At 36.0% G+C, this 24,418-nt stretch overlaps 1 protein-coding gene across 11 annotated transcripts in view; it reads left to right on the top strand.

Annotated features, from left to right (window-relative positions):
- CSNK1A1 (casein kinase 1 alpha 1) overlaps positions 1 to 22,891 on the top strand; it is a 49,345-nt gene extending 26,454 nt beyond the window's left edge. Inside the window, exons 4-12 of one of the 11 annotated variants that reach the window (XR_002174231.2) lie at positions 502 to 600; positions 3,020 to 3,103; positions 7,464 to 7,603; positions 8,981 to 9,059; positions 10,042 to 10,116; positions 13,172 to 13,278; positions 14,366 to 14,478; positions 18,281 to 18,675; positions 19,419 to 21,656. Coding sequence is in view for 8 of the 11 variants with exons in the window: in XM_019924701.2 (XP_019780260.1) it covers positions 502 to 600; positions 3,020 to 3,103; positions 7,464 to 7,603; positions 8,981 to 9,059; positions 10,042 to 10,116; positions 13,172 to 13,278; positions 14,366 to 14,514; positions 18,281 to 18,333 (786 nt within the window). In the remaining 3 variants the exon portion in view is untranslated. Of the gene's footprint in view, positions 1 to 501; positions 601 to 3,019; positions 3,104 to 7,463; positions 7,604 to 8,980; positions 9,060 to 10,041; positions 10,117 to 13,171; positions 13,279 to 14,365; positions 14,520 to 16,594; positions 16,723 to 18,280; positions 18,677 to 19,418; positions 21,657 to 22,016 lie in introns of those variants that run through there. The other 10 variants (XR_002174230.2, XR_002174232.3, XM_019924703.2 and 7 more) reach the window with 10 other exon arrangements.
- The last annotated feature ends 1,527 nt before the right edge of the window (positions 22,892 to 24,418 follow it).

Here is a 24,418-nt window from a genome sequence, read left to right as displayed (position 1 = left end):
CTTACTCCCAAGCACAAGTGAGTTTATGTGTGTATGTATATAAGAGCATGGAAATAGATCTGGGCAGTAGCAGGCTGTTTTTATATTTATATAGGTACGTCAGGAGGCATAGGATTGGCTTTTACTTTATATAATTTATTACAACAACTGAAACAATTCTAAATGTATTACTTTTGTAATTTAAAAATAAAACCATTTTTTGCTATCAGGTCATGTTTTGCTACTATCATGTTTATAATCATTAATAGTGAAAGAATAAGCCTAAAGAACACTTCTGGTTTATGCTTATATATCCATCAGTCTAGATGTAAATGCAGTGCCTGGTTGCCCTTTCTTTTTAATTTTGACTAGCACTGTCTTTGTGAACTCTAAATAAAGTTAATAAAGTATACCTGCGATCTTGAAAAATAATTGGCATATTGAAGTAATTGAGAAATAATGTTTTCTTTTGTCACTTAATACAAATCACTTAATTTTCTCTCCTCCTCCCCTTTTTTCCAGATGATCAGTAGAATTGAATATGTGCATACAAAGAATTTTATACACAGAGACATTAAACCAGATAACTTCTTAATGGGTATTGGGCGTCACTGTAATAAGGTTAGTCACATGTTCTTTGCATGAAGGAACAAAGAGTAAAAAACTTCAAGAATTGCTTTGGTGAACTTTCAGTCTTTAAATTAAGAGTCAGAGTAAGTTGAATTTGCTATTGATAATTGCTTTAAAAGATTGTACTAGAAGGATAATCTATTAACTTAATAACTTGAAATAAATTCTCTCCAACTTACCCAACCAAGGTTAGTTATTTATATGGAAATATAAAATTCCAAGGGCTTATAGTGAAAATGTAATCATCTATATTATTTAACTATTGAGCAGTTGTATCTATTTTTCATTCATTCGAATAGCTAGCGAACAAAAAAAACAAACAAAAAACCCCATGTACTTTTCTTCCTGAATGCTAAAAATCAGATTTTAACCTTTGTCTCTGAAGTGTGGGTTTTTTTAATATATGTGCTTGTGCCAGCGTGGGAACCACTGACCCATCTGTCACCATGGCGTTAACATTTGCTGACTAAGCATGGTTGATAATGAGAATTCTTCAGTCCTTGGATTTGTGTATTCAAAAGGATAACTTTTGGGCCTGTTTCAAAAGTAGTTGACAGTTTCTTATTTGGGTGCCAAGTTGGGTGGGGTCTCCACCCCTCTTCTCCTCTCCTTTTCAAAGGGAAGTGTAGACAAGTGAAATGAACATACATACAATGAAATTAGTGTTCATTGGGGGCTGCAGAATGATTGAATTTATGGGGTGGTTGGGTTTTAGCTAGTGACGCATGATTGCAGTTAAAAACTAATTGTGTTGAATTTTTTCTGCAATGATTAGTTTTACTGAGTGAATTGCTTTTTTTAATTAATTCAATGTTGAGCTCGGGCAGACAGGCAGCATTGGCAATGCACTAAGCATGTTATGATCTGATGATCTGATAGAAATTCTCAACTTCAGGACAACTTGGGGGGTTTTTGTTTTTTGTGTTTTTTGTTTTGTTTTGTTTTTGGAAGGAACATTCCCATTTGTTTTATTAAACCATTAGGGAATGTTTGGTGTTTTTAGGTCTAGCTATAAATGTTTACCTTTGTTTGCCTGTATGAATGCCAACTTGGAGCCATTACCATTAGAACTGGTGTTATTTGTTAATGCGTGAGACATTAATGTTGGTCTGACCAAGTTTTAGGAATTAAAATTTTTTTGTTGAAAGCTGAGCTTTAAATAATAGAAGGTGTTTAAATCTACATACAACCTTTCTTGCCATTCCCAATTGCATCTTTTTTTTTTTTTAATGTTATGTGGCTTCTCTCTTTGAAGCATCCAGGTTCTTAATTGTTACTATAAAACCTGGTAATTTAATTGAAAAATTACTAGTCTTAATTTTGGGGGGCAATTTTGTCGGTATGACCCTAATCTTTTGACCATTTCCCAGCCCTTGTCTTCCCATTTTCTTCCTGCTAAAGACCCATTATCCTCATGTGATCCATGTTCTGCATGTTGACATTGCAGTACATGGTTTTTGTCTTAAATTTAATGATGGCCTAGATAATACCTCTTTGCTTTTTTCCCCCCTTTAAAATAGCTTATTAATCACATAGTTGTGTTAGGAAATCCAAACGACCAGTGATACGTAAACCTTTTTAGAATCTTGTATCCTCTTTTAGAGATACTAAAAAGAATATTGTGAAGCTGTTTTGCTGTTAAACAGATTGAGAGAGACCCTAGGGTTAGAAGTGCAGTGTTTTACCTAAGATTCAAATTCTAAATGTTGTTCTTGAACATTTTAGATTAGTGTTTTGTTTATGTAGTTGGTTTTTAGTGTTTTCTGTATTGTAGTTTGAAATATGCCAGTTGTATGAGACTGGATTCTTCGGTCAGCTTGTTCCAGTAGTTTTCTATTTGTGGGTAAAGAGTTGGGTGGGGGGCGCTTTTGAGGTTGATTTTTAAAGTCAAATTTCTTATTTGGAAAATTGTTCTGAATTTGATATTTAGGAGTAGTCACTCCAATCATAGTGAATTTGCTCATCTCTTCCAGTAATCAGCCCTGCATGCTTATGAAAATAAATTTTAAGGTGACTAAATGCCTTCTACCTCTTCCTTACTGAAGATTTTTTTCCCCTGTACAATCTTTTTTAGGGGAAGGGCAGATTGTGATACCAAAGATTGCAGATCCAAATTCCCCCCTTTTTTATTAATAAATTAAAGAGCCAAATGTCACCATTGCTATCCCTGTTTCAGGCAGTGACACAATATAGTGGCATTAAAAACCTGAGTATTTTCCAGAATTCAAATGTTCTTAAGCATGTGATTCTTATTTGGAAAACTGAGAAGCTACAGTGCTTGGTGGAAGAAGGATGGCATTTGGCTACCCTGTTCTTTCTCTAATGCCTCGGTGTTGCCTGTCTGCGCCGGCCATTGTTGCAATGTAAGCAATACTGTTTGATGCACTGCCACCCTCTATTGTCTGTTTAGTGTTTAGAATCTCCAGTGGGGAAGAGGAAAAGAAGCATGACTGTTAGTTCTTCTCAGGACCCATCTTTCTCAGGATTAAACCAGGTCTGAAACTGTCTCCTATTCCAACCTCAATCCCAAATTCATGTGCTTTTCTTTCTTACTGTTTTATTTTGATTATTTTTGTTTTGTTTTAATTCTGGAGAATGTAGATCTTGCTCAAGCACCTCTTACGTTGGCATTATTCAGACATACTTGGCAAACATAACATTACTAAGATGTTTCTTTGTGGCTTTTGCTTAAAGTTTGTAAAATTTAGAGAAAACCTAAATGAAAACAGGATTATGTTTAGATCTCTAACATCCACATGAGGAAATGTGTTGATCTACCATTGAAATTCTTTACCTAATGGTAAACTTGAGATAGACTGTTCAGTTTTTAAAAATAATTTGGAGTTGCATTATTGCTGAATGATATTCTGCATCAACTCTTCCCCTTCCCCTAGCGTACTTTAGGTAAGTGTAGATCAGATTTCAGATCTGGTTTTTCTAGAATTGATTACCTCAATATAAGAATTCTCTCAGCTTCAAACAAGTGGCATAAAATGCTTAAAGAGCATTATATGCTCTGGAACTAGAATATACTGTATTCTAACAACATAACGATAACTGAAGCACTTACCAATTACCATCAGTAACACATATGTAAGATAAACAGATGCATAACCTGATGATTTAGTGTTTAGCAGGCTAAACACTCCAATAACTTTCCAAATATTTTTTAAATGTAAGCAGAACTCTTCATATTTACTTTTGTAGAAGTTAGATAGCTTTATTACTGTATGAATTTTCAGATAAACAAGGGAAAATAATTTTAAAAATCACACCATTTAGGTACTTAATCTTTGAAGCTCCTGAATGAACGAATCTTTATCAATTTAGTATACACTGAGAAGTAAGTATTGACATAAGTAATCAGAAAAGGAAAAAAGTTGCATTTGATATGTGAGCATACTTTGTAGTTCCGTTATTAAACCACAAGTATCACCTGGGTAATCATTTAATCCTTTTCCATACTGCCCAGCATTATTTCAGGAACTACGTTCTCCCACTGTTAAAACGGTTTCAGGAATTCAATTTTACTTTTATTCACAAAGAAATACCAACTGTGGTAACTAGGTCTTGGTTGGGCAGAGAGGGAGGATGGTGGGTAATTAGGTACATTGTAAGGCACCTTTACTGCCCTATTTTTACTTATCCATATACATTCACACATTTTACTTATATTTTATAACATAATTATTTAATAATAGGTCTTCTGGGTTATAAGGAAAAGTAATCTTGTGAATTTTCTGAAGGGCAGGAAAATGTGACTGCTGGTTAGGAGAAAAACTGTTGTAAATACCAAAAACTAAAATTGTCAGTAGCGTTTCTGAAGAAAATGCACGTCTGCTGAATGGAGTTATCCCAGCGTACCCAACATTAACTCATTTCCACAGTCCTTTGAAAAATATGCTGCATTCTTTAAAACAGCCACAAATTTTACTTAGAACATGTAGTTAAAATCCACAGAAAAGCAGCTTGACAACCGAAGAGTTTAAACGTCTCTTTGCATATGCAGACCTATAAAAACACATTATTTTATGACGTTGAATACTGACTTTTCCTTTTTTGGTTTTACCTTTACATATCTGCGCCTGTTGGGTTGTATCCTTGGTATCACATGGTTTCATGTAAATATTTCCCATTATATATGTTTTTACTCGTTTTAAATTCAGTGCATAGAGAGTGACTAAAGAAGCATGATAGGTACCAGAAGGTAATGAACTATCAAGAGATTTAAAATTTTTAAATTTTAAGTAGTTTTCAGTTGTTTGCTCTTAAAATGGGATACCTTTATTTATCAGTGACATTACTTTTCCTGACTCATTTTCAGTTTTTATAGGAGGAGAAAATTTAAAAATTTTTTGCTTTAATATTAAAGATTGAGATACTTAAGAAGGTAGTGTTTGTCCATTTTTGTTCTTAATAAGTTAGGTTTTTGTCCTTTAGAATTGTAGAAGGAAAGAACTCTAGTGAACACTGAGTTTTTATAAAGCAGTCTTTTAGTTGTGAGAAAGTGGTTATTGAGTTGCAAATGGAGCTGTGGAATCTAGACATGAATGTAACTATCAGACATAACCATGTCAGAGTTGTTCCTGTTTTCTCCTCCATTTGGAGTTCTAAAGGAAGCAATCTTAGAAAATAATCTTTAGAAGAAAGTTCATGTCCTAATCACTTTTTATTCATAACCCACATAATTTTTTTTTTTTTTTTTTTTTTGCGGTACGCGGGCCTCTCACTGTTGTGGCCTCTCCCATTGCGGAGCACAGGCTCCGGACGCGCAGGCTCAGCGGCCATGGCTCACGGGCCCAGCCGCTCCGCGGCATGTGGGATCTTCCCGGACCGGGGCACGAACCCGTGTCCCCTGCATCGGCAGGCGGACTCTCAACCACTGCGCCACCAGGGAAGCCCCCACATAATTCTTTGGGAGAGTTTTTAAAGGCCATGAAGCTGGATGTCCTTTTGGGTTTGTTTTTCCCTTGTTTTCTTTTCAGTGTGAATCTATAGAACTTAAGTCATAATTTTCGTTTTGCTTAACATAAGTATATTTTGCTCATTTTAATATTTGAGTACTGAGCCAGTTTTCATATCGAAAGAAACTTAAAAGAGTATGAGCTTTATTCCTCTTAGTGGTTTATAACATTAACTTTCCTGTCCCTATTTTATAATAACTCAGTTGTTCAATAAGTGAGTTTAATCATACAAAGAGCTTTCATTATCCAGTTACATTTTACTGAAAACTTAATCTTCATTCTTTGTAGTAGACCAGGTGAAAATAAGTGTTTCATTGTAAATATGGTTGCAGAAGCTCAAACCTCAGCCTTTCCCATCCAGTGTATAACTAAGGCTAGGTTGTAGTGCCTGCCTGAAATCGGCATTTTTCATCCTCCTAAAAGAAGCACTTGGTCATATCTTTTTCACTTAAATCAGTAACTTGCTTTAGTTTTTTGTTTTGTTTTTTTTTTTTTTTGCGGTACGTGGGCCTCTCACTGTTGTGGCCTTTCCCGTTGCGGAGCAACAGGCTCCGGACGCGCAGGACCAGCAGCCATGGCTCACGGGCCTAGCCGCTCCGCGGCATGTGGGATCTTCCCGGACCGGGGCACAAACCCGTGTCCCCTGCATCGTCAGGCGGACTCTCAACCACTGCACCACCAGGGAAGCCCGCTTTACTTATTTTTTGACGCAAACCCTAACAGGCTAGGTGGTCATGTTTCCCAGTATATCACAGACTGTAAACTGCAGCAGAAGGAACCTAATGTCAGCCTAATGGGAAGAAAAACTGCAAAATTTAGGTGTAACTAGAAAAGAATAGTGTAGGGCTACATAGTATAAGAGCACATAGACCTGCTTTGCTTGATAAACTTTGTAGACATAACTTTTGATAAGTGATTTTATGATAAAGACTAAATAAAATTTTAAGTTAAGATTATTTTGATTTAGAAGGTAGGTAAATATGAACATATTTTGGGTTTTTCCCCAAAAAATACTTTTGTTTTTTTTCTTCTTCGTATAAAAGTTTTAATCATGGAGAGTAAACCTGAATTAATTTTAAAAATTAGCTACATTATAAATGAGTATCTTACGCCCTGTGTACCATTTAAATGAAACAGCACTAAACATTATTTTGTTCTAAAATACTACTTGGTTTCTGGTTAGCTCATTTAAACTGCTGATTGTAAGCCACCTTTATTTAAATAAATAAATACTTAAGTGCTTTTTAAGACTTTAGATCAACTTGTTATATTTTCCAGAAGCTTAAGCTGCTCACATGCGTAAATGTCAGTTGGAAATAAAATGAAATGCATGCTTGTTTTAAAATGCTTATTTATTATAAATAAAAATCTTGGTTTTGTTGTCAATATACAACTTTCAGAGTTGTCTTATTTTAGATAATGAACATTCTGTTGGCATACTAAAGGGTGGCCTTTGTAGAATGGAAGAGTTCCAGAAAGCTTATGTCTAGTTTTTTAAAACCCCATGCTTGTTTACCAGTGTAACAGGATGTCAGGCTTCATTATGGCATGCAGCACACTTGTCAGCAACTCTGATATTGAGCATGTATACATTTCTCCACTATGTTAGAGGTTCCAAAGACAAGCTCCTGAATGTGTAATGAACTGGCCTATGAAATTGTTCAGCTGACAGGGATCAACCACTTGACTTAACTGTATTTTTTTAACTTGGTTTATTGATGAGGACTAATAAAAGCTTATTGGAGTGTTAAGTTTGTTCATTATCTGTTCTGTTTATGATGCTTTATTTTGATATAATGGAACAAAATAGAATAGATGCCATTTAATGAGTAAGGAGCAGTTTAACTGAACAAGATTGGAAACCTAATGTCTCTTTATTTTCTTTTAAAGTTATTCCTTATTGATTTTGGTTTGGCCAAAAAGTACAGAGACAACAGGACAAGGCAACACATACCATACAGAGAAGATAAAAATCTCACTGGCACTGCTCGATATGCTAGCATCAATGCACATCTTGGTATTGAACAGAGGTGAGTTTGAAAATTGAATGTGTTTACCAAATCCATAGCAAAAGCCATTGATGGGTTTTTAAAGTATTTTAATTAGTTTCTTACAATATCTAAAGATGTTTCTTGGCTGAAGATTTGAAAGACACTTATTAATCCTTTTACCTGCTGCTTTGGACAGTGCAAAGAAGCCGATTAAATGAGGCCTTTTTGTTTTCTTTGTTGAAGCTTGTCTTTTGAGGAGAAAATATTGCATGATGGAAATTAGAAGCATAAATGCAACTTTATGTTTCTTTTTGCAGCTAAAGACAATACTTTTTTTCTTAATACTGATCTTGGGCTTTTTATGTTAGTGAAGCAAGTTGAGTTTAGGGGAAGAATGATTGGTTATTTCTGCAAGGAAAATGTTATCTGATTTCTAATAAACCAAAATGTGGTTGGTGGACCATCCCCGTTCTACTCTTCCACCCCTACATAAATGAATAGGCTTTAGTTTAAACATTGTCATAATTTCTGTGGTCTTTCTATTTTCTGACTTGAATTCTAGTTTTTCATCTTTTGTCAATCATTTTTCTTTTTGCTCCTTAAAATAAGCGTAGAGGGCTTCCCTGGTGGCGCAGTGGTTGAGAGTCCGCCTGCCGATGCAGGGGACATGGGTTTGTGCCCCGGTCCGGGAAGATCCCACATGCCATGGAGCGGCTGGGCCTGTGAGCCATGGCCGCTGAGCCTGCGCGTCCGGAGCTTGTGCTCTGCAACGGGAGAGGCCACAAGAGTGAGAGGCCCGCGTACCGCAAAAAAAATATAAATAAATAAGCGTAGAAATGATATGCTTCCAGGTTATGGAACTTCATGAGAATGAGCTTTTAAGCTTAGGGAATAGCCATGAATATCTGAGTACCCTTGGTTAAACTATAGTTTCACATCTTCTGTAGGCCATTACCAGGCCTTAAGTACATGTATCGTCTGAATATGCGTGTAAGTGTGTATGTGTTTGTGTATATATTCATATAGATGTTTAATTAGCTTAAAGTTGTTAATTTTTTCAGCGTTATCCCTAAATAATCTTTGTGAGCTTCTGTAAAACTTATGTCCTGCTAGATGGTTCTTCCATCTTTATTAACCTCATTTAGGAAGTTATTTAGCTAAATTCTTTTTGCTCTTTAAAAGTTAAGTTGCAGGATCGTGTTGGATTTTATAATTTTGGATTCTGTGAGGAAATTTTGTTTAGAAGTAACCCATTAGGAACTTTTTTTTTAAATTACCTTAACTGAGTAACTCCTTGCACAAGATACCAAATTACTTTCTCTCCTTGCTTGGAAACATTTTTTCTTGTGTACCTGGCTTTCTTTCACATGTTCTTCACAATAATTCCAGCCTTTAAATTTACATTTTCTTTTCTAGTCGCCGAGATGACATGGAATCATTAGGATATGTTTTGATGTATTTTAATAGAACCAGCCTGCCATGGCAAGGACTAAAGGTAAACCAGACTCACATCACCAGCTTTTTGTTTTAAGAATACAAATACACATTGGAGATGACCTTTAAGGTCCCTTTCAAGTATGAGGTTTTCTGAGAGTGAATGACTTTATTTTTACCCTTTATTGGTAAAATAAAATCTGATCGTTTCAGTAATAATTAGGTTAGTAGACTCTCACAGTCACACTTGAGGAACAGTTTCCTTTGGGACAATTAGCAGGTACCCATTGGTAACCAGTAGCTTTACCTGGAAGGAACTTGACATGGGCTAAGAAAGGTGGAGACTTTCTCATTTTGATGTGTTGCCATTATGTTGAAAATGTGTACTTTTATGTACAGTAGAACTAGTTTATCCAGTAATAATAGCTATATTATTTAATTGTCCTAACATTTTATTTGTTTGCATTAATTAGGAGTTTTACCATTACTTTTGTGAGTATTTGTATGGTAATGATAAATTACTGTGTCCAAGAATTTAATGGCTGTTTAGTTGCTTTATTGGTCCTTTAAAGGTAAATGGTCCCTGTATTTATTGAGCATCTATGAGCTTGACAAATTGCTCAGTGTGGGTAGCTTTATCCAGTGTGAATATCTTTACACTGGAAAAATAACACCAGTTATTAATGTCACTAAATGATGGGCAGGCACATGTGTTTGGTATCGATCTGCTTATTTTGCCCTTGTTGAATATGGGTTAAGAAATCTCATTTCAAATTTGACTCCACCCATTTTTACTTAAATCATATTCCTGTTAAACTCACCCTTTGCTAACAGCTAAAAACGTTCTTGAAGCAGAAAGTCATGTGAAAAGTTAACAGTTTAGGAAAAGGAGATTACATGTATTACACTTTGATTTCTTTTTTATTCTAGGTTATGATTTCTCTTGAATCTCAAGTTTCCTTTTATGTGTAGTATGTTAAACTAGTAAAATTCTTCTCATAATACTGAGTATATCTGTGTGGTTTGATTCTTATTCTCCACAGGCTGCAACAAAGAAGCAAAAGTATGAAAAAATTAGCGAAAAGAAGATGTCCACACCTGTTGAAGTTCTATGTAAGGTAAGTGTACATGATGATTTTTTTTTTTAATATAAATGATCCAGGAACAAAAAGGAACATTTTATTTTACAGCCTCAGAACTTAAGCATCCTATTGAGTAGCTATTTACTGTTTTAAATTTACTTTGGTTGATTTTTGGTATCTTTATGAATGACTTGAGGACTTCCTGGTGGCACAGTGGTTAAGAATCCGCCTGCCAGTGCAGGGGACACAGGTTCGATCCCTTGTCTGGGAGGATCCCACATGCTGCGGAACAACTAAGCCTCACAACTACTGAGCCCACACACCACAACTGCTGAAGCCCATATGCTCTAGGGCCTGCGTGCCGCAACTACTGAAGTCCACGTGCCACAAGTACTGAGCCCACACGCTGCAACTACTGAAGCCCGTGCACCCCAACAAGAGAAGCCACCTCAAGGAGAATCCCACGCACCACAAGGAAGAGTGGCCCCCGCTCACCGCAACGAGAGGAAAGCTGGCGCGCAGCAACGAAGACCCAGCACAGCCAAAAAAATTTAAAAAGGAATGACCTGAATATATGAGTCATTTTAAAATAATTGTTTTATGTTTCTGGTTTAGGCCCTATGATCTGTTTTTAAATTGGAGGAAAAATAAGAAGGAGGTAAACTTTTCTAATAGAACCTCAATTCCAAACCTCAAAACCAATTTATGAGAAAATTAAGTTAAGGAATATTCCCCTTATTCTTAAACTGGTGCCAGAGAAGAAAGGATATCCACAATTGGCATATCAAGGAATTAGGGAAACAAAGGCAAGCAGCATAGAACAATCCAGAAATAGTGTCCAACAGTATAGATGGCAGTTTGAATCTGGCTCATTTCTCTGAAATCTCAAACTTTGAAGAGAGGCACGTGAGTTGAGAGTGGAAAGATACTTTTGTCATAATGTCTCTTCCGTAGAAAGAAGACCACGTGGTCATCTTTGTGACAACTGCATACCTGAAATAATTAGAAAACAATATATAATTACGTATTGGGGTGGTAGAAGGGAGAAATCAGCATGAGTTGAAATAGTACTCTGGAAGGGAGTAAATGGTGATGTCTTTATGAGTCTCCCCATCCACAAATTTGCTTTCTCTTTTTCTGCATATCTACAGAAACAGAGGGGACGGGTTGAGAAATTTATGATCTTTTCTGAGACTCTTTGGGGATTTGTTTTAAATTATGAAATACATTTTAGGTTAATGAATAAAATATTCAGGAAGAGAACGGGAGGATTTAGTACATTCTCTACTTGTGTGCAGCATCTTAATTTTGATCTGGAAATTGTGAACTACATTTGTCTTCTGGATTAGACACATATAATTGATTCAGGGTGCAGTGAACACCAAAGTATTAGGTATTACTATAAAGTAGTGAGATTGTTTTCAGTCTTACGGTCCAGCGACAGTTCATACTTTACATATGAAATGCTTATCATGTTGGTAGTTTTCTTTTGTAGAAGGAAGTTCATTTGATAAATGCAGAATGCTATTAATACAGACTGTGAATGTATATTAAAAGTTGAGGGCTTCCCTGGTGGCACAGTGGTTGAGAGTCCGCCTGCTGATGCAGGGGACACGGGTTTGAGCCCTGGTCCGGGAAGGTCCTGCATGCCGTGGAGTAACTAAGCCCGTGCGCCACAACTACTGAGCTACTGAGCTTGCGCTCTAGAGCCCGCAAGCCACAACTACTGAGCCCCCGTGCCACAGCTACTGAAGCCCACGCGCCTAGAGCCCGTGCTCTTCAATGAGAAGCCACTGCAATGAGAAGCCCGCGCATCACAACAAAGAGTAGCCCCCACTCACCGGAACCAGAGAAAAGCCTGCACACAGCAACAAAGGCCCAACGCAGCTAAAAATAAAATAGATAAAATAAAGTTTTAAGAAAGTACTTTGTAAAAATTAAATTTGTTTCCATCACTGTAATCAATAAAAAATGTTGTGGATATATACATTCTACCCTACCTGTGGATGTGAGAAATTTCTCAAAATCATAAGATTTTGGGAAGAGACTGCCTCTTTTAACTCATCTTCCTTCACGTTCACATTTACTCAAAGGGAGGAGATGTGGGGATTTTTTTTGTTTAAATACTTTGCATTTCTAGGTTCCTAATGGCAAAATCCTTTGGTGACTAATATCTACAGCCTTAAAAAACATATGTATACATCTTTGAGAATCTTTGCCAAGAAACCAAACGTGGCAACAGTTTACACCACAGATGTACTTACTTAGTATTGTCTATAATAGAGAAAAATGGAATCCTCTAAATGTCCAGTTATAGGGAACATGTTAATTATGATGTATTCATTAGGTCAAACAATATCCAGCCATGAACTTCTAAAAAGTTGATGCGGAGGTTAGAAATGACATAGAAGGATGCTTGCCATCTTTTAATGGAAAAGGGAATATATTATGTATGCAGTATGATAACAGTTATGTTAAAAAAAGACAAACCCAATCTATTCATAGGAGGAAGCATTGGATTATGGAAAAAAGAAAAGACAAACCCAGTATATTCATAGGGTGTGGTATTGGATTGATACATATCATAACAATGGTTGCTTTGTATAATTGCACTCTTGATTTTACTTCTCTTTATATAGGTCTGTACTGCTGTTTAAAAAGAAAGTAATTTCAGAATGGAGAGAGAATACCCATTCACTGTCCTGTTCTGGCAAAGAACATTACTGGCCTCATTTTTGTTGTTTATTCTTTATTGCTATGCACTCATTGTACATTGATAAAATAATAGGTTAACAAGTGGGATATCTAAATTATTTAAGAACCTGTTACTGCAAGGAAAAGATATATATTTCCTCTACCAATATTAAAAGATATAGTACGTAATAAGGTGGTTGGGACGAAGAAATTTTGTCAAATTTATGAGGATACCAAGTCATATTATTGTTATTTAGGTTCTCAGATCTTCTAGCAAAGTAGTAAAATATCCTTAAATACATTTCTTGCTTGTTTTTAAATACATTGATTTTTCTGTCTTAAATAAGTTTTTTGTTGTTGTTGTCTTAATTTTGTGTTTTAACTCTTGAACTCGTAGGGATTTCCTGCAGAATTTGCCATGTACTTAAACTATTGCCGTGGGCTGCGCTTTGAGGAAGCCCCGGATTACATGTACCTGAGGCAGCTATTCCGCATTCTTTTCAGGTCAGTTTTTAAGACTATAAACTCCAGTGAGGGAAATTAGTTCAGTCTGCCCAACATATCTACTCTGACAAGTAGCAAGTAAAAGTGGGTCTAACCAGTGTGAGTGAATGAAATGTGAATGAAATGTTAAGAAACTGTGAGTTTGACATTTTTCCATTTCCAAATGTCCTTGAAATATTTTCGTTTGGGATGGAGAAACTGTTAAATCAAACTCAAAGTAGGATATAAGTTTTCCACAATAGTTACACAATTCACATTAGATACAAATGACTGTTGGTGGCAGTTGGGACTCTTCAACTTGGTAGACAACGCTGCTCAATACCAAAATGAATAGCAATTAAAATATCAGGCAGTAATTGGAGTTTATGATATTGTGGAAGTAGGCGCAAATTCTAGGATCCCTAGGTATACAACCCAAAATTGGTCTCGAAAAAATAAAGTACATGTGGCTCAAAATCTTAGTTGGAAGAGAAGAATTAGGGATGATGCTCTAATCCTAGAGAAGTCTTCCCAAGTCACCAGCATAGACATCGCCCTCTCAAAGTTACAGTCTCACGTCTACTCTGATGTGTCTTTAGGGGATACCTTCTGTTAAGAATATTCCCCCATAACTGACAGCTTGACTCAGTGTTTTTGTTGTTCATGCTGCCTTTTTTTTTGGCTGCACAGTGCCGCTTGTGGGATCTTAGTTCCCCGACCAGGGGTTGAACCCACGCCCTCGGCTGTGAAAGCACAGAGTCCTAACCACTGGACTGCCAGAGAATTCCCTCATGGCTGCCTTTCATTCCCACTCCCTTGCTCATTTCAAGAAAGTTTAAAGGCAGCTTCTTTTTGAAAAGGGAGAGGATTTATTCTTGAATACAGCAGACCAAAGCGGTGACATCATTTCCCCCCAGTTGAGACATGTAAAAAGTGGAATTAACTGAACAGTAAGTCATCTATAGGGAAAGAAATCTTGTAGAAGCTACCATACTTAAGAGAAGATATTCATTTCCTTAAAAAATGCTCTCACTGTCTTGAAAGTTCTGTGGAGTATTTAATTGGACCCTATTAATAATGGGTTAACATATAATTTTATATTTTCCAGGACCCTGAATCACCAATATGACTACACGTTTGATTGGACAATGTTAAAACAGAAAGCAGCACAGCAGGCAGCCTCTTCAAGTGGGCAGGGTCAGCAGGCCCAAACCCCCACAGGCAAGCAAACTGACAAAACCAAGAGTAACATGAAAGGTTAGTAGCCAAGAACCAAGTGACGTTACAGGGAAAAAAAATTGAACACAAAATTGGGTAATTCATCCATTTCTAACAGTGTTAGATCGAGGAGGTGGTTTTAAAATACATAAAAATCTGGCTCTTTGTTTTAAAAAAAAGACGTCCTTGGAAAATTTGACTACTAACTTTAAACCCAAATGTCCTTATTCATATATATGTATATGTATTTTTATATACATATATGTGTGTATATTATTATCATTTCTCTTGGGATTTTGGGTCATTTTTAACAACTGCATCTTTTTTACTCATTCATTAACCCTTTCCAAAATAAACATTTGGTGTTGGGAATATGGTATAATCAATCAATCCAAAATCCTAGACCTAACACTTGTTGATTTTTAATAATGAATCTGATTAGCCATGGTATTTTGACTTTCTTTCCAACTAACAGTGTTAAGAATTTTTCTGCATGTTAATGCTTTAGAATTAAAAATGGAAAATTGTGAACATGATCTAAGTTCAAGAGGTGAGTCTGGCATTGCCCCCGAAGTGTCTATCTTCTCAGTTGCAGAGCACCTCATTTACTCTTTTTTTTTAATTTTTTTTTTAATTTTTTTTTTTGCTGTGTTGGGCCTTCGTTTCTGTGCAAGGGCTTTCTCTAATTGTGGCAAACGGGGGCCAGTCTTCATCGCGGTGCACAGGCCTCTCACTGTCACGGCCTCGCTTGTTGCGGAGCACAGGCTCCAGACGCGCAGGCTCAGTAGTTGTGGCTCATGGGCCTAGTCGCTCTGCGGCATGTGGGATCCTCCCAGACCAGGGCTCAAACCCGTGTCCCCTGCATTAGCAGGCAGACTCCCAACCACTGCACCGCCAGGGAAGCCCTCATTTACTCTCTTAAATGCTCAAATAACTGAAGAGCTCGATACATCCTTACTTATCACAAAAATAAATCTCTCTTTTAGTTGCTGCTTAGCTTACATGTGTTCTTAATTTCAAAATGATTTTTTCTTACGGCGTTACTTTTTTTTTTTTTACTTTTTTTTAATTGTACAAATATTCAGGGTCTAGGGGTCTACTGTAAAATTGAATTCTGCAGTTATTCCTCGCAAATTGGAAAAAAAAAACAAACTGGGGCAAATGCCACTGAGCTGCTAGTCTATTTCCTTTCTATATCTCTCTGGCACTCTTAGTGCTACTAAGGAGTAGAACTGTTAGGGCACAGTGCCATTTCTTATCACTGTTGCCATACAGTTCAACTCCTGTGTTTTATGTTTTTTGTTTGTTTTTCTTTTCCCCTTTCTGGGGCTTACCTCCTGATACCTGCCTACTTCCTGGAAGTGGTGGGCAGGTAAGGTTTGTTTTTTGGTTTCTAATTACGTAATTTCTGAATCACTGCTCTGATCTGAACTTGGTCTTCTTTGGTCCATATTTTTACTGTTGCAATTAAAAAACTTTATAATTTAAAAATAGGCTCTAATCTGAGGATACTTTTCAAGTAGTATAGTTAACTGATGTCATCCTCCTCCCAGCAGCTCATCTATTAGGAATGAAGTTGAGGTACTTCGTTTCCACGTTTCTGGGAAGGATCCACAGTTGGAGGTTTAATGTAGTGGGAGTTCTTAGATGAGGAAGTTTGAACTCAAGATAACAAACACTAATGCTTGCCCAGTGCTCTACCTCTGCATCATAGTTGGAATTTAATTGTCCCTTTTGAATGTTTTAATCATTATATAACTAATCATATTGTCAACAGGTTCTTAATGAGGTAGGTGGCTAGTATTGCTGAGAAGTGGTCCTGCCATTTAGGTAAGACCACATAGACTCTCTAAACTGAGGACCTGACACCTACAGTGTATTTGCTTTTTCTCACAAAATGAAACCAGTTTTTGACTAAAGTTAGCTGGGATAATAGGATCATCACAAGTTGCAGTTTCTAGAACGAAAATTAGGTTGAAATCTCATCTGACCTAGAACATTGCACTTCAGGCATTCAGCAGCCTTCAGAAAGAATTACCTTATTTTGAGCTAGTTTCCTTGTTAGTTTACTGTGTGTCTCTTACTCAATAAAGCAAAATTTTTGTCCTGGCTTATCTAGGTCTTAAAGATGAGAAGTTGGATCCACTGAGTTAGTATGTTTCATTGGAAAAAACTGTAATTAAACTTAAGTTTAATCCTTATTTTGTATTGTATTTTTCATAAAAGCAATTTAAAATCTTATAAAAATTTCATAGCATTATTAGACACTGGGGTTATACAAATATCACACAGACATGAATTTGTAAAATCTTGAAAATTTGGACTTTTCATAAAACCCACCACATATCACTGACTGCTTTCAGAAATGTATTTCCAGGCAGTATGTTTTGACTCTTAAGCAAAATATTGCTTGCAATTAAAACACGCCACTCCACAGAATACAAAGAACAAAATTCTTTTTAATCTTTGACTCATTTTATTTTGGATATAAAACTTAGTGCCCTAAACAACTCTTACACAAACCTCCCCCCCATATATAAAGCCCTGAAAGCATAGCACAGTTGAGGGTGGTATGAAATAAGTATGGGGAGTCTATTTCCCCTAACTAACCTCTACCCCATCCCCATTATATGGGTCATCCAGTATGAAATCTCCTGTGAAGCCTGGAGTTTGAAAATAACTGCTCTAGCTTTACTTACTCCTGATTCCAATCTCTAATAAGGGTGTTTGAAAGCATATTCTCTTAGGATTCCCTACAGTAAGCTTTTATTCAAGGAAGAGCTCAATGATTCATTGATTTCAAGAAATCTTTTCCATGGTGATGAAAAAAATCGTATCACATTTTTCTAGTTAAAATTTTAGATGTGCTTTTTAAATATATCATTTGTTATTCACGAGTTACCCTTTCAGGGGTTTCCACATCAGAGGATTCAGTATCTTAAATGGATCTTCAGCAAGTAAATCTCTATATTGCAGCCACATACATTCCTGGGGGAAAAATCCCCCACATGGTCGCTTTTACTAATATGTTTTCTATGATAATTTTGGAAAAATCTTTTTCTGATGCTTCTTCCATTGAAAGCTATAAGTTGTTTTAGCAGTTTACTAATAAGAATGTGCAAAGACTTTAAAGTCTGACTTAATTCAGCTAAGATGGACTTATATGTAATAGACTTCTATTTACTCTTCGAAAGAAAAGATCTTTTGAAATATTCCATTTTGAAGGCCATCAAAAAGACTACAAGGCGTCTCCACTAATGCTCACTATGATCTGTACTGGTTTTAAGTGCTCAGGTACCACAAGACTACAGTTACAGTTTTTATACACGTTAAAGAGGAAAGCAAAAGATAATACATCTGATACACTTCCAAATTCATTTTCACTCCCTTTTCTTCAACTATATTTGATTATAAGGAAAGTACTTTTCAAGACATATAAGAAGTAAAGGAAAAAAATATTTTTAGGACATTCAGAATTCACTTAAGTTCACCATTTCTTTAGTTGAGGGCAGGGATGGGGAGAATTGCAGAAGGTAGTGAAGCCAAAGGTGGATCCCCTCCTAATTCTACTATTCTCATCATCTTAACCCATCTGTTCACTATTCCAGTCATTGCTACTAAGCATAGTTTTATCATAATATACATGGATGTCAAATTGTTGGCATTTAATAGATTAGAAATATTTTTTCCATCACATTATCCTACATGTTCATGGTCTTCCTTGATTTACCTTCCAGTATTTACTGGGCTTCACTTACCATTTATATCTAGCTTAACTTTTTCTGACTTCACCAATTGCTGCTAGGAACGTGGCTGGTCATTCAGCAACGTAAACCATATCACAGGGGAAGACCTTGAAATATCTGGAGAGACTGCTCTGCTCCGAATACTCTCAATCCAAAGAGGTGCCGGGGAGCTGCATCTGTTTGCTGAAATTTTTGTCAGCTTTTTTTCACTGTGGACAATAAAGCTGGAGAGAAAAGAACCAAATAACCCAACAGGAAATAAAGATGAGTGCTTAAGAGTTGATTTGAAGTAATCCGAAGCCCACATCTCGAAGGCTTGCTGGACCTATCAAACTTTTCAACTTGTCAGATTGAAAACAACTGTCAGAAGACCTAGAAGAGTACAGTGTTGCTGTGACTCAGTGGTGTATAATGCAGACCATCTACCAGTTGGGGAAGGAATCAGTTGTAACAGGTATTTTAAAATTCAGCATCCTTAGAAATCTGTAGCAGAATTAATTCTGTAAAAGAGAAGACAAAAGAAATCAGGTCATCAGGCTTTTTTTAATGCAGCTTAGGGATGATGTACCTGCTATACTTAAGTTGTCATTTATCTTATTTGTAGTGATAAAAATAAAATCTATTTCCTTTATCTTTCCCAACTAAATACTTTTTTAGTTTCTGTGGAAAAGGAAGAGTTATTTTAGTTTTTGTTTTTTTCCTTCAGCTTTTATACTGTCAGTCTGATTCAGAATTCTCCAAGCTTGATTCTGATTCTATACAACCAGAAAAACCACACAAGCATTTTATAGGAAAAGTTAGTTAATATAAATGGCTTTGCATAGTGAATGTAAATATTATAGTCAAAATTAATTTTTAAAAGTTATGTCTTATACTGTGAAAGGATTCTAAATTTTAAAAGCTCATCGCAAACTTCCTAGCTTTACTATTACATAAATATATCTTTGAACTAGTTTGTGGTTCTGTTGAAAAACAAAATCAAGTTAATCTGAAGTTAATTTACAGATAGGAGCAGATACATACTTTCCAGATTTCAGACTGAGGGATAGAATCTCCTGGTTAGTTGTATAAAAATAAACATTCTTTCTCCTTTTGCAGATTTGTAAAGAAAACTTAAATGTATCTATTAAGTCCTGAATTTGTCACATTAATTCTCCAACCCTGTTTTAACTCCTCCCCCCCCCCCCTCTTTTTTAGGAACAAAGGGATTCATTCCTTCATTCCTTATTTTAACTGTTGCAGTGAAGATGGGTTTTTGGACTTTAGAAACCAGGAGACACCACCTAAACTACAAGACAAACCAAGGACTAATTGCACACTGAGGAAAAGAATACTTAGTACTTGAAGATTGAATCTTGAATACCTGCTGAATGCTCCTATTGAGATTTTTCCTAAACAAGCATCTGTAACATTTTAGGACAATTCACCGGAAAAAACATTGATCCCTGGGTGGAATATCCTACCATTGGCCAGTCTGAATCTGGATTTGACTGCTCTATTCTACCAGGAATATTGTTAGGCTAGCCTTTAACCAGCCCCTAAACAATTGTAATCATTAATTGACCCAGCAGTTCTTCAAATATCAGATTAAAAGATGAACAGATACAATTCTTATCCCTATTAAAGACACAAGAGTTTTCTAATATTTTGACTGACAATGTAACTTATGTTTTCTTTGTAGTTTGTTAGTGACAGTGGTTTTCAGTTTAATGCTGTTTGGATATTCAACATAGTACAGGTTTCCCCTGTCTGAAAGTAGGGCATTCGAAACCTTTCCTAAGCTAAAATGGCATAAAGCAAAGAAGCAGTTACCTTAGGATACGTGTTGCTGATAAATTGAGATAATGCATAGATGCTAACAGACACAGTTCAAAGCTGTGGCGGCTTGAGGCTGATGGTAGTTCCCAGGGAGAGAACTTGGCGGTGCCTTTATCACTCCTCAGGAGTGCCATTATCACTACTCAGGGTGCTGCCTCTAGGTTTGCTGTGAAACGCTGAATGCTATTTTTGCTTTTTTCGCAAAAGCAAAAAATCTTTGGTTAGTGAAAACAGGTACTAATGTAGGCCTTTCATAAAATGTGAAGTGGCATAAAGGGAACTTTTTGAAAAGTAGGGGGATACCAGTAATTATTCAGTATCGTGTAATTGTGTAAAAAAGCTACAGTAAAAGAAAACCCAACAATTTTAGTGGTTGTGAAAACATTTTTATTGTATTTAATGATAATTGTAGGACTTGAAACCAAATGCTCCTCAGGATAAGGGTCATTGCTATTTAGCTAATCCATAGTTTTAATTTGCTTTAAAATATTCCTGTATTTTAACATTGGAACTAAGTTACAGTGTATGGTCAGATTTTTAAAAATTTAATTCAGGTTTGATTTGACAGCCTTTTCTTTTTGTGGTTTTACACTGCTAATCCTATTTAATAACATGCATCAGAAACGTAGTATTCCTGTGGCAAAGTACATTTTCAGAAAATTTCATTATCTTCCACTTTTGGCATTTGCTTTATGAACTTAGTGCTAGGACAGGCAGCAAAAGCCTGTTTTGCACCTACTCTGTTAAGGCACTGTGGAGAGACAGAAGTATAACACTCACATCTTTGTCTTCGGAGCTTGTCACAATATAGTTTTCAAATGAATGAAGATGACTTTCTGCCCTCAAATGAAAAAACCAAGGCATACATGCATGAAAAGTAAATTACAGAACTATTTCATTTATCCCACAAAGCCTGCTGGAGATGATCCTGCAAATGTTGAAGTGTCAAAAAAGGAGCAGCTTATGATTGACAAAAACATGGTTTGTGCTGAGGAAGTGAGTGATTAGAGTGAGCTAGAATGAGCTATATAGGTTGGCTATAAGAGGAGGGATTGGACCAAGGGTCGTTGATGACTTAAAGGAGGCCTGTAGGTGAGAGAAGGTGCTGATTTTCATGGTTTTCATGGTTTTCATGATATTGAGACAGCATATTCCCTTTAGCTATAGATAAAGCTTGTAGGTATTAGAAATGGGTGTATTTCCTCTGATTGCCTTCAGCTGTAGATAGAACATGCAGCTATTATTGCCTGAGCCTCCTATTCAAACCTGCCTTTATGTGGAAGCCCTGAGGTCTGATTTGTGGAGGAGGAGAAGTGTATTTACAGGGTGGGGAGGCTTGAAAGTAAAGCCAGAAAGCCTCACTCGTTTACATTTTCAAATCTGTGGTAAAAAAAACTAGTCTCTCTAGTGTAACTGATAGACGTAAAGAATTTTTAAAGGTCTAAGGTTTCTGTATAAAAATCATATACTTACCAGGTTTGTGTTCAGTGGAATAACTCAGATAATTATGCCTTGAATACATTTATTATTAAAGCCTTTTGTTCCTCGTTTGTATCAAATAATGTACAGAAAAGTTCCTGCTCACAGTATGATTAAAACTACTTTCTAGTTGATAAAGCAATCTTATTTTTTATTTATTTGACTAATAAACACAATGTATTCTAGGTACTAGAAATACAGAAGTAAACAAAAACAGGCTTATTGGAATTACCACTAATTCTCTTTTGAGAACTGTATGCTGGACGGGAAGGCTTTAATTCACTGTATACCACTCTGCCTAGAGGCATCCAGTACAGAAGTTTCCGGGTTTTTTTATTTTAAACGCTAACCTGACCTAGTGATTTTCAAATAGATGAAAATAACGTATGAGTTACCATTCTAAAGTAATTATTTCCCTACTTTGGGTGTGGTTAAGAAAATTTTTTTAACTTGGAGTTTAACATTCTTTTTTTTCTGTTTTGATTTTTTTTTTAATAGGTTTCTAAGCATGAATCAAGGAACAGAAGAAGCAGAGCAGATGATCGGAGCAGCATTTGTTTCTCCCCAAATCTAGAAATTTTAGTTCATTATGTACACTAGCCAGTGGTTGTGGACAACCATTTACTTGGTGTAAAGAACTTAATTTCAGTATAAACTGGCTCTGGGCAGCACTGGTGATGCTGTGTCCTGAGTTGTAGCCGCTGTAATTGTGAATATTAACTGAGATAGTGAAACATGGTGTCCAGTTTTCTATTGCATTTTTTCAAGTGGAAAAGTTAACTAAATGGTTGACACACAAATTGGTGGAGAAATTGTGCATATGCCAATTTTTTGTTAAGATCTTTTATTTTGAACTATACTGCTTTGAGATCTCATTTCAGAGGAACGGCATGAACAGTCTTCAGCCACAGTTGTGTTGGTTGTAAATGCTCACAATTGTGCATTCTTAGGGTTTATCCATCCCTGGGGTTTGCAAGTTGTTCACTTAAAACATTCTTAAAATGGTTGGCTTCTTGTTTGCAAGCCAGCTGATAATGGTAGCAACCAAAGATTCCAGTGTTTGAGCATATGAAAGACTCTGCCTGCTTACCTGTGCTAGAAATAACAGCATCTAAAGTGAAGACTTAAGAAAAACTTAGTGACTACTAGATTATCCTTAGGACTCTGCATTAACTCTATAATGTTCTTGGTATTAAAAAAACAAGAAAAAAGCATATTTGTCACAAAAATTTAGTTAACATCTTAAACTGAACATGTATGTATGTTGCTTAGATAAATGTAATCACTGTAAACATCTATATGATCTGGGATTTTGTTTTATTTTGAAACGGGAGCTTTTTTGTTTACAAGTTCATTAAAAAGTATAAACTGTTTCTCTAAGGAAATGAGATTTTTTTTAAACAAAAAAAATGCCTTGCTGACTCACTATGAAATCAAAATCTCCCCAATTTTTTAATAGACTACTTCAAGTCATTTGTTATGTAACATTCTTTTGCGAATCATTGTAGATTTAGTGTCATGACTTTTTCTCAGATTTTTTATTTAAAAATATTTTTTTTCCCTGAAGCGGAAAGGCATTCTTTCATTTTTCTTTTTTTATGACTTGTAGGCACAATACCTAGTGCTGCAGCTGCAACTGCCAGGACTTGGTATTGTAACTTTTGCAGCCTCATACTAACAGCTGGACTGATTTTGAATAAGAATGAAAGCGTTAAAGGGTTTAACTACAAAATGAAGCTATTGTTTAAATTCCTTGTTGATTGGCTCTAAGCAGATTGACTCCTAACCTTGGAGAGCATCATACCCTGTGAGGTTCTTGTGATTGCTGACCCTCCCTATCCCCCACCCATTTCTATAAATTATCTGCAGTTCATCTCTCAGTCTTATGTGTGGCTCTTTTCTTTTTCTGACCCAAGAGAAAGAAAAGCTTAATAACTAATTCATTAGTGTAATTTATTCATTTATAGCACATCAGGATAAGTTAAAAGAACTTTTGTCTAAAAATGCTGCCAGGCGCCTATTTGTGTAAATGCAGGTATTTTGTAAAATAACCTTGAAATTGTAAATTGACATGTGTTTGGTCAGATTGTGTCAGGTTTGTTTTCTTCCTTTTTTTTTTCTTTTCATTTGAAAACTACGTTAGCAATAATTAATTCAATGATGACCACATTCTGCCATTAAAAGATATATTAGCACCATCATACTGCAGAAATCTTAATGAGTATGAACTTTGGGGTAGGCAGCTTCTTTGTTTCCTTTCTATCCACCCGTGTTGGTTAAGGTATTTGTTTCTTGATTAATAAACCCTTTGATACTTTTAGCCAGAAATCAGTCTCTTAAAGCTATTTTTGAGTATAGTTTGTGTAAAATAAAAATGTTTAGCTTTGGTAATAACTTTTCCAAGCTGAACTCCCTCTAGCAAGATATTTTTCAGTGCTTTTATTTACTATGCACTTAGACTATGCACTTTTTCTGAAATATTTTTGTAACACTTTTTTGTATTTTTGCCATTTGAAAAGGTTGTGGTGTAGTTGGTCTGTAATTAAGTTGCAGATTTAAAACTGCTGTTAGCTTTGTAAATCAAAATATAGGTGTTTTTGTCCTGGTATATTGTCATTCCATCTGCAGCTGGAGCTGGAATACCATTGATCTTCTAGCTACCATTCATTTTCTTCACAGTTCACAAAAGAAGAATGTGAAATTCAGTGAATGCTGTTACTAATCCTGTCGGGAGATGAATCTCATTTCACCAAAATTAAATTATGTTTTTCCACTAAAATGATGATACAAGTTGAAGACACATCACTCTGAAATTGGAAGACCTCACCACTTAAGGCTCCGCAGTGGCTTACTCAGCTGAACTCTAGGTTACTGCTCTTTACTTTGTTCACCCATTGGGG

Source organism: Tursiops truncatus, chromosome 3, assembly GCF_011762595.2.
Source record: "Tursiops truncatus isolate mTurTru1 chromosome 3, mTurTru1.mat.Y, whole genome shotgun sequence".
In the NCBI taxonomy this organism is placed as follows: Eukaryota; Metazoa; Chordata; class Mammalia; order Artiodactyla; family Delphinidae; genus Tursiops; species Tursiops truncatus.
This window is presented reverse-complemented; position numbering and strand designations above follow the sequence as displayed.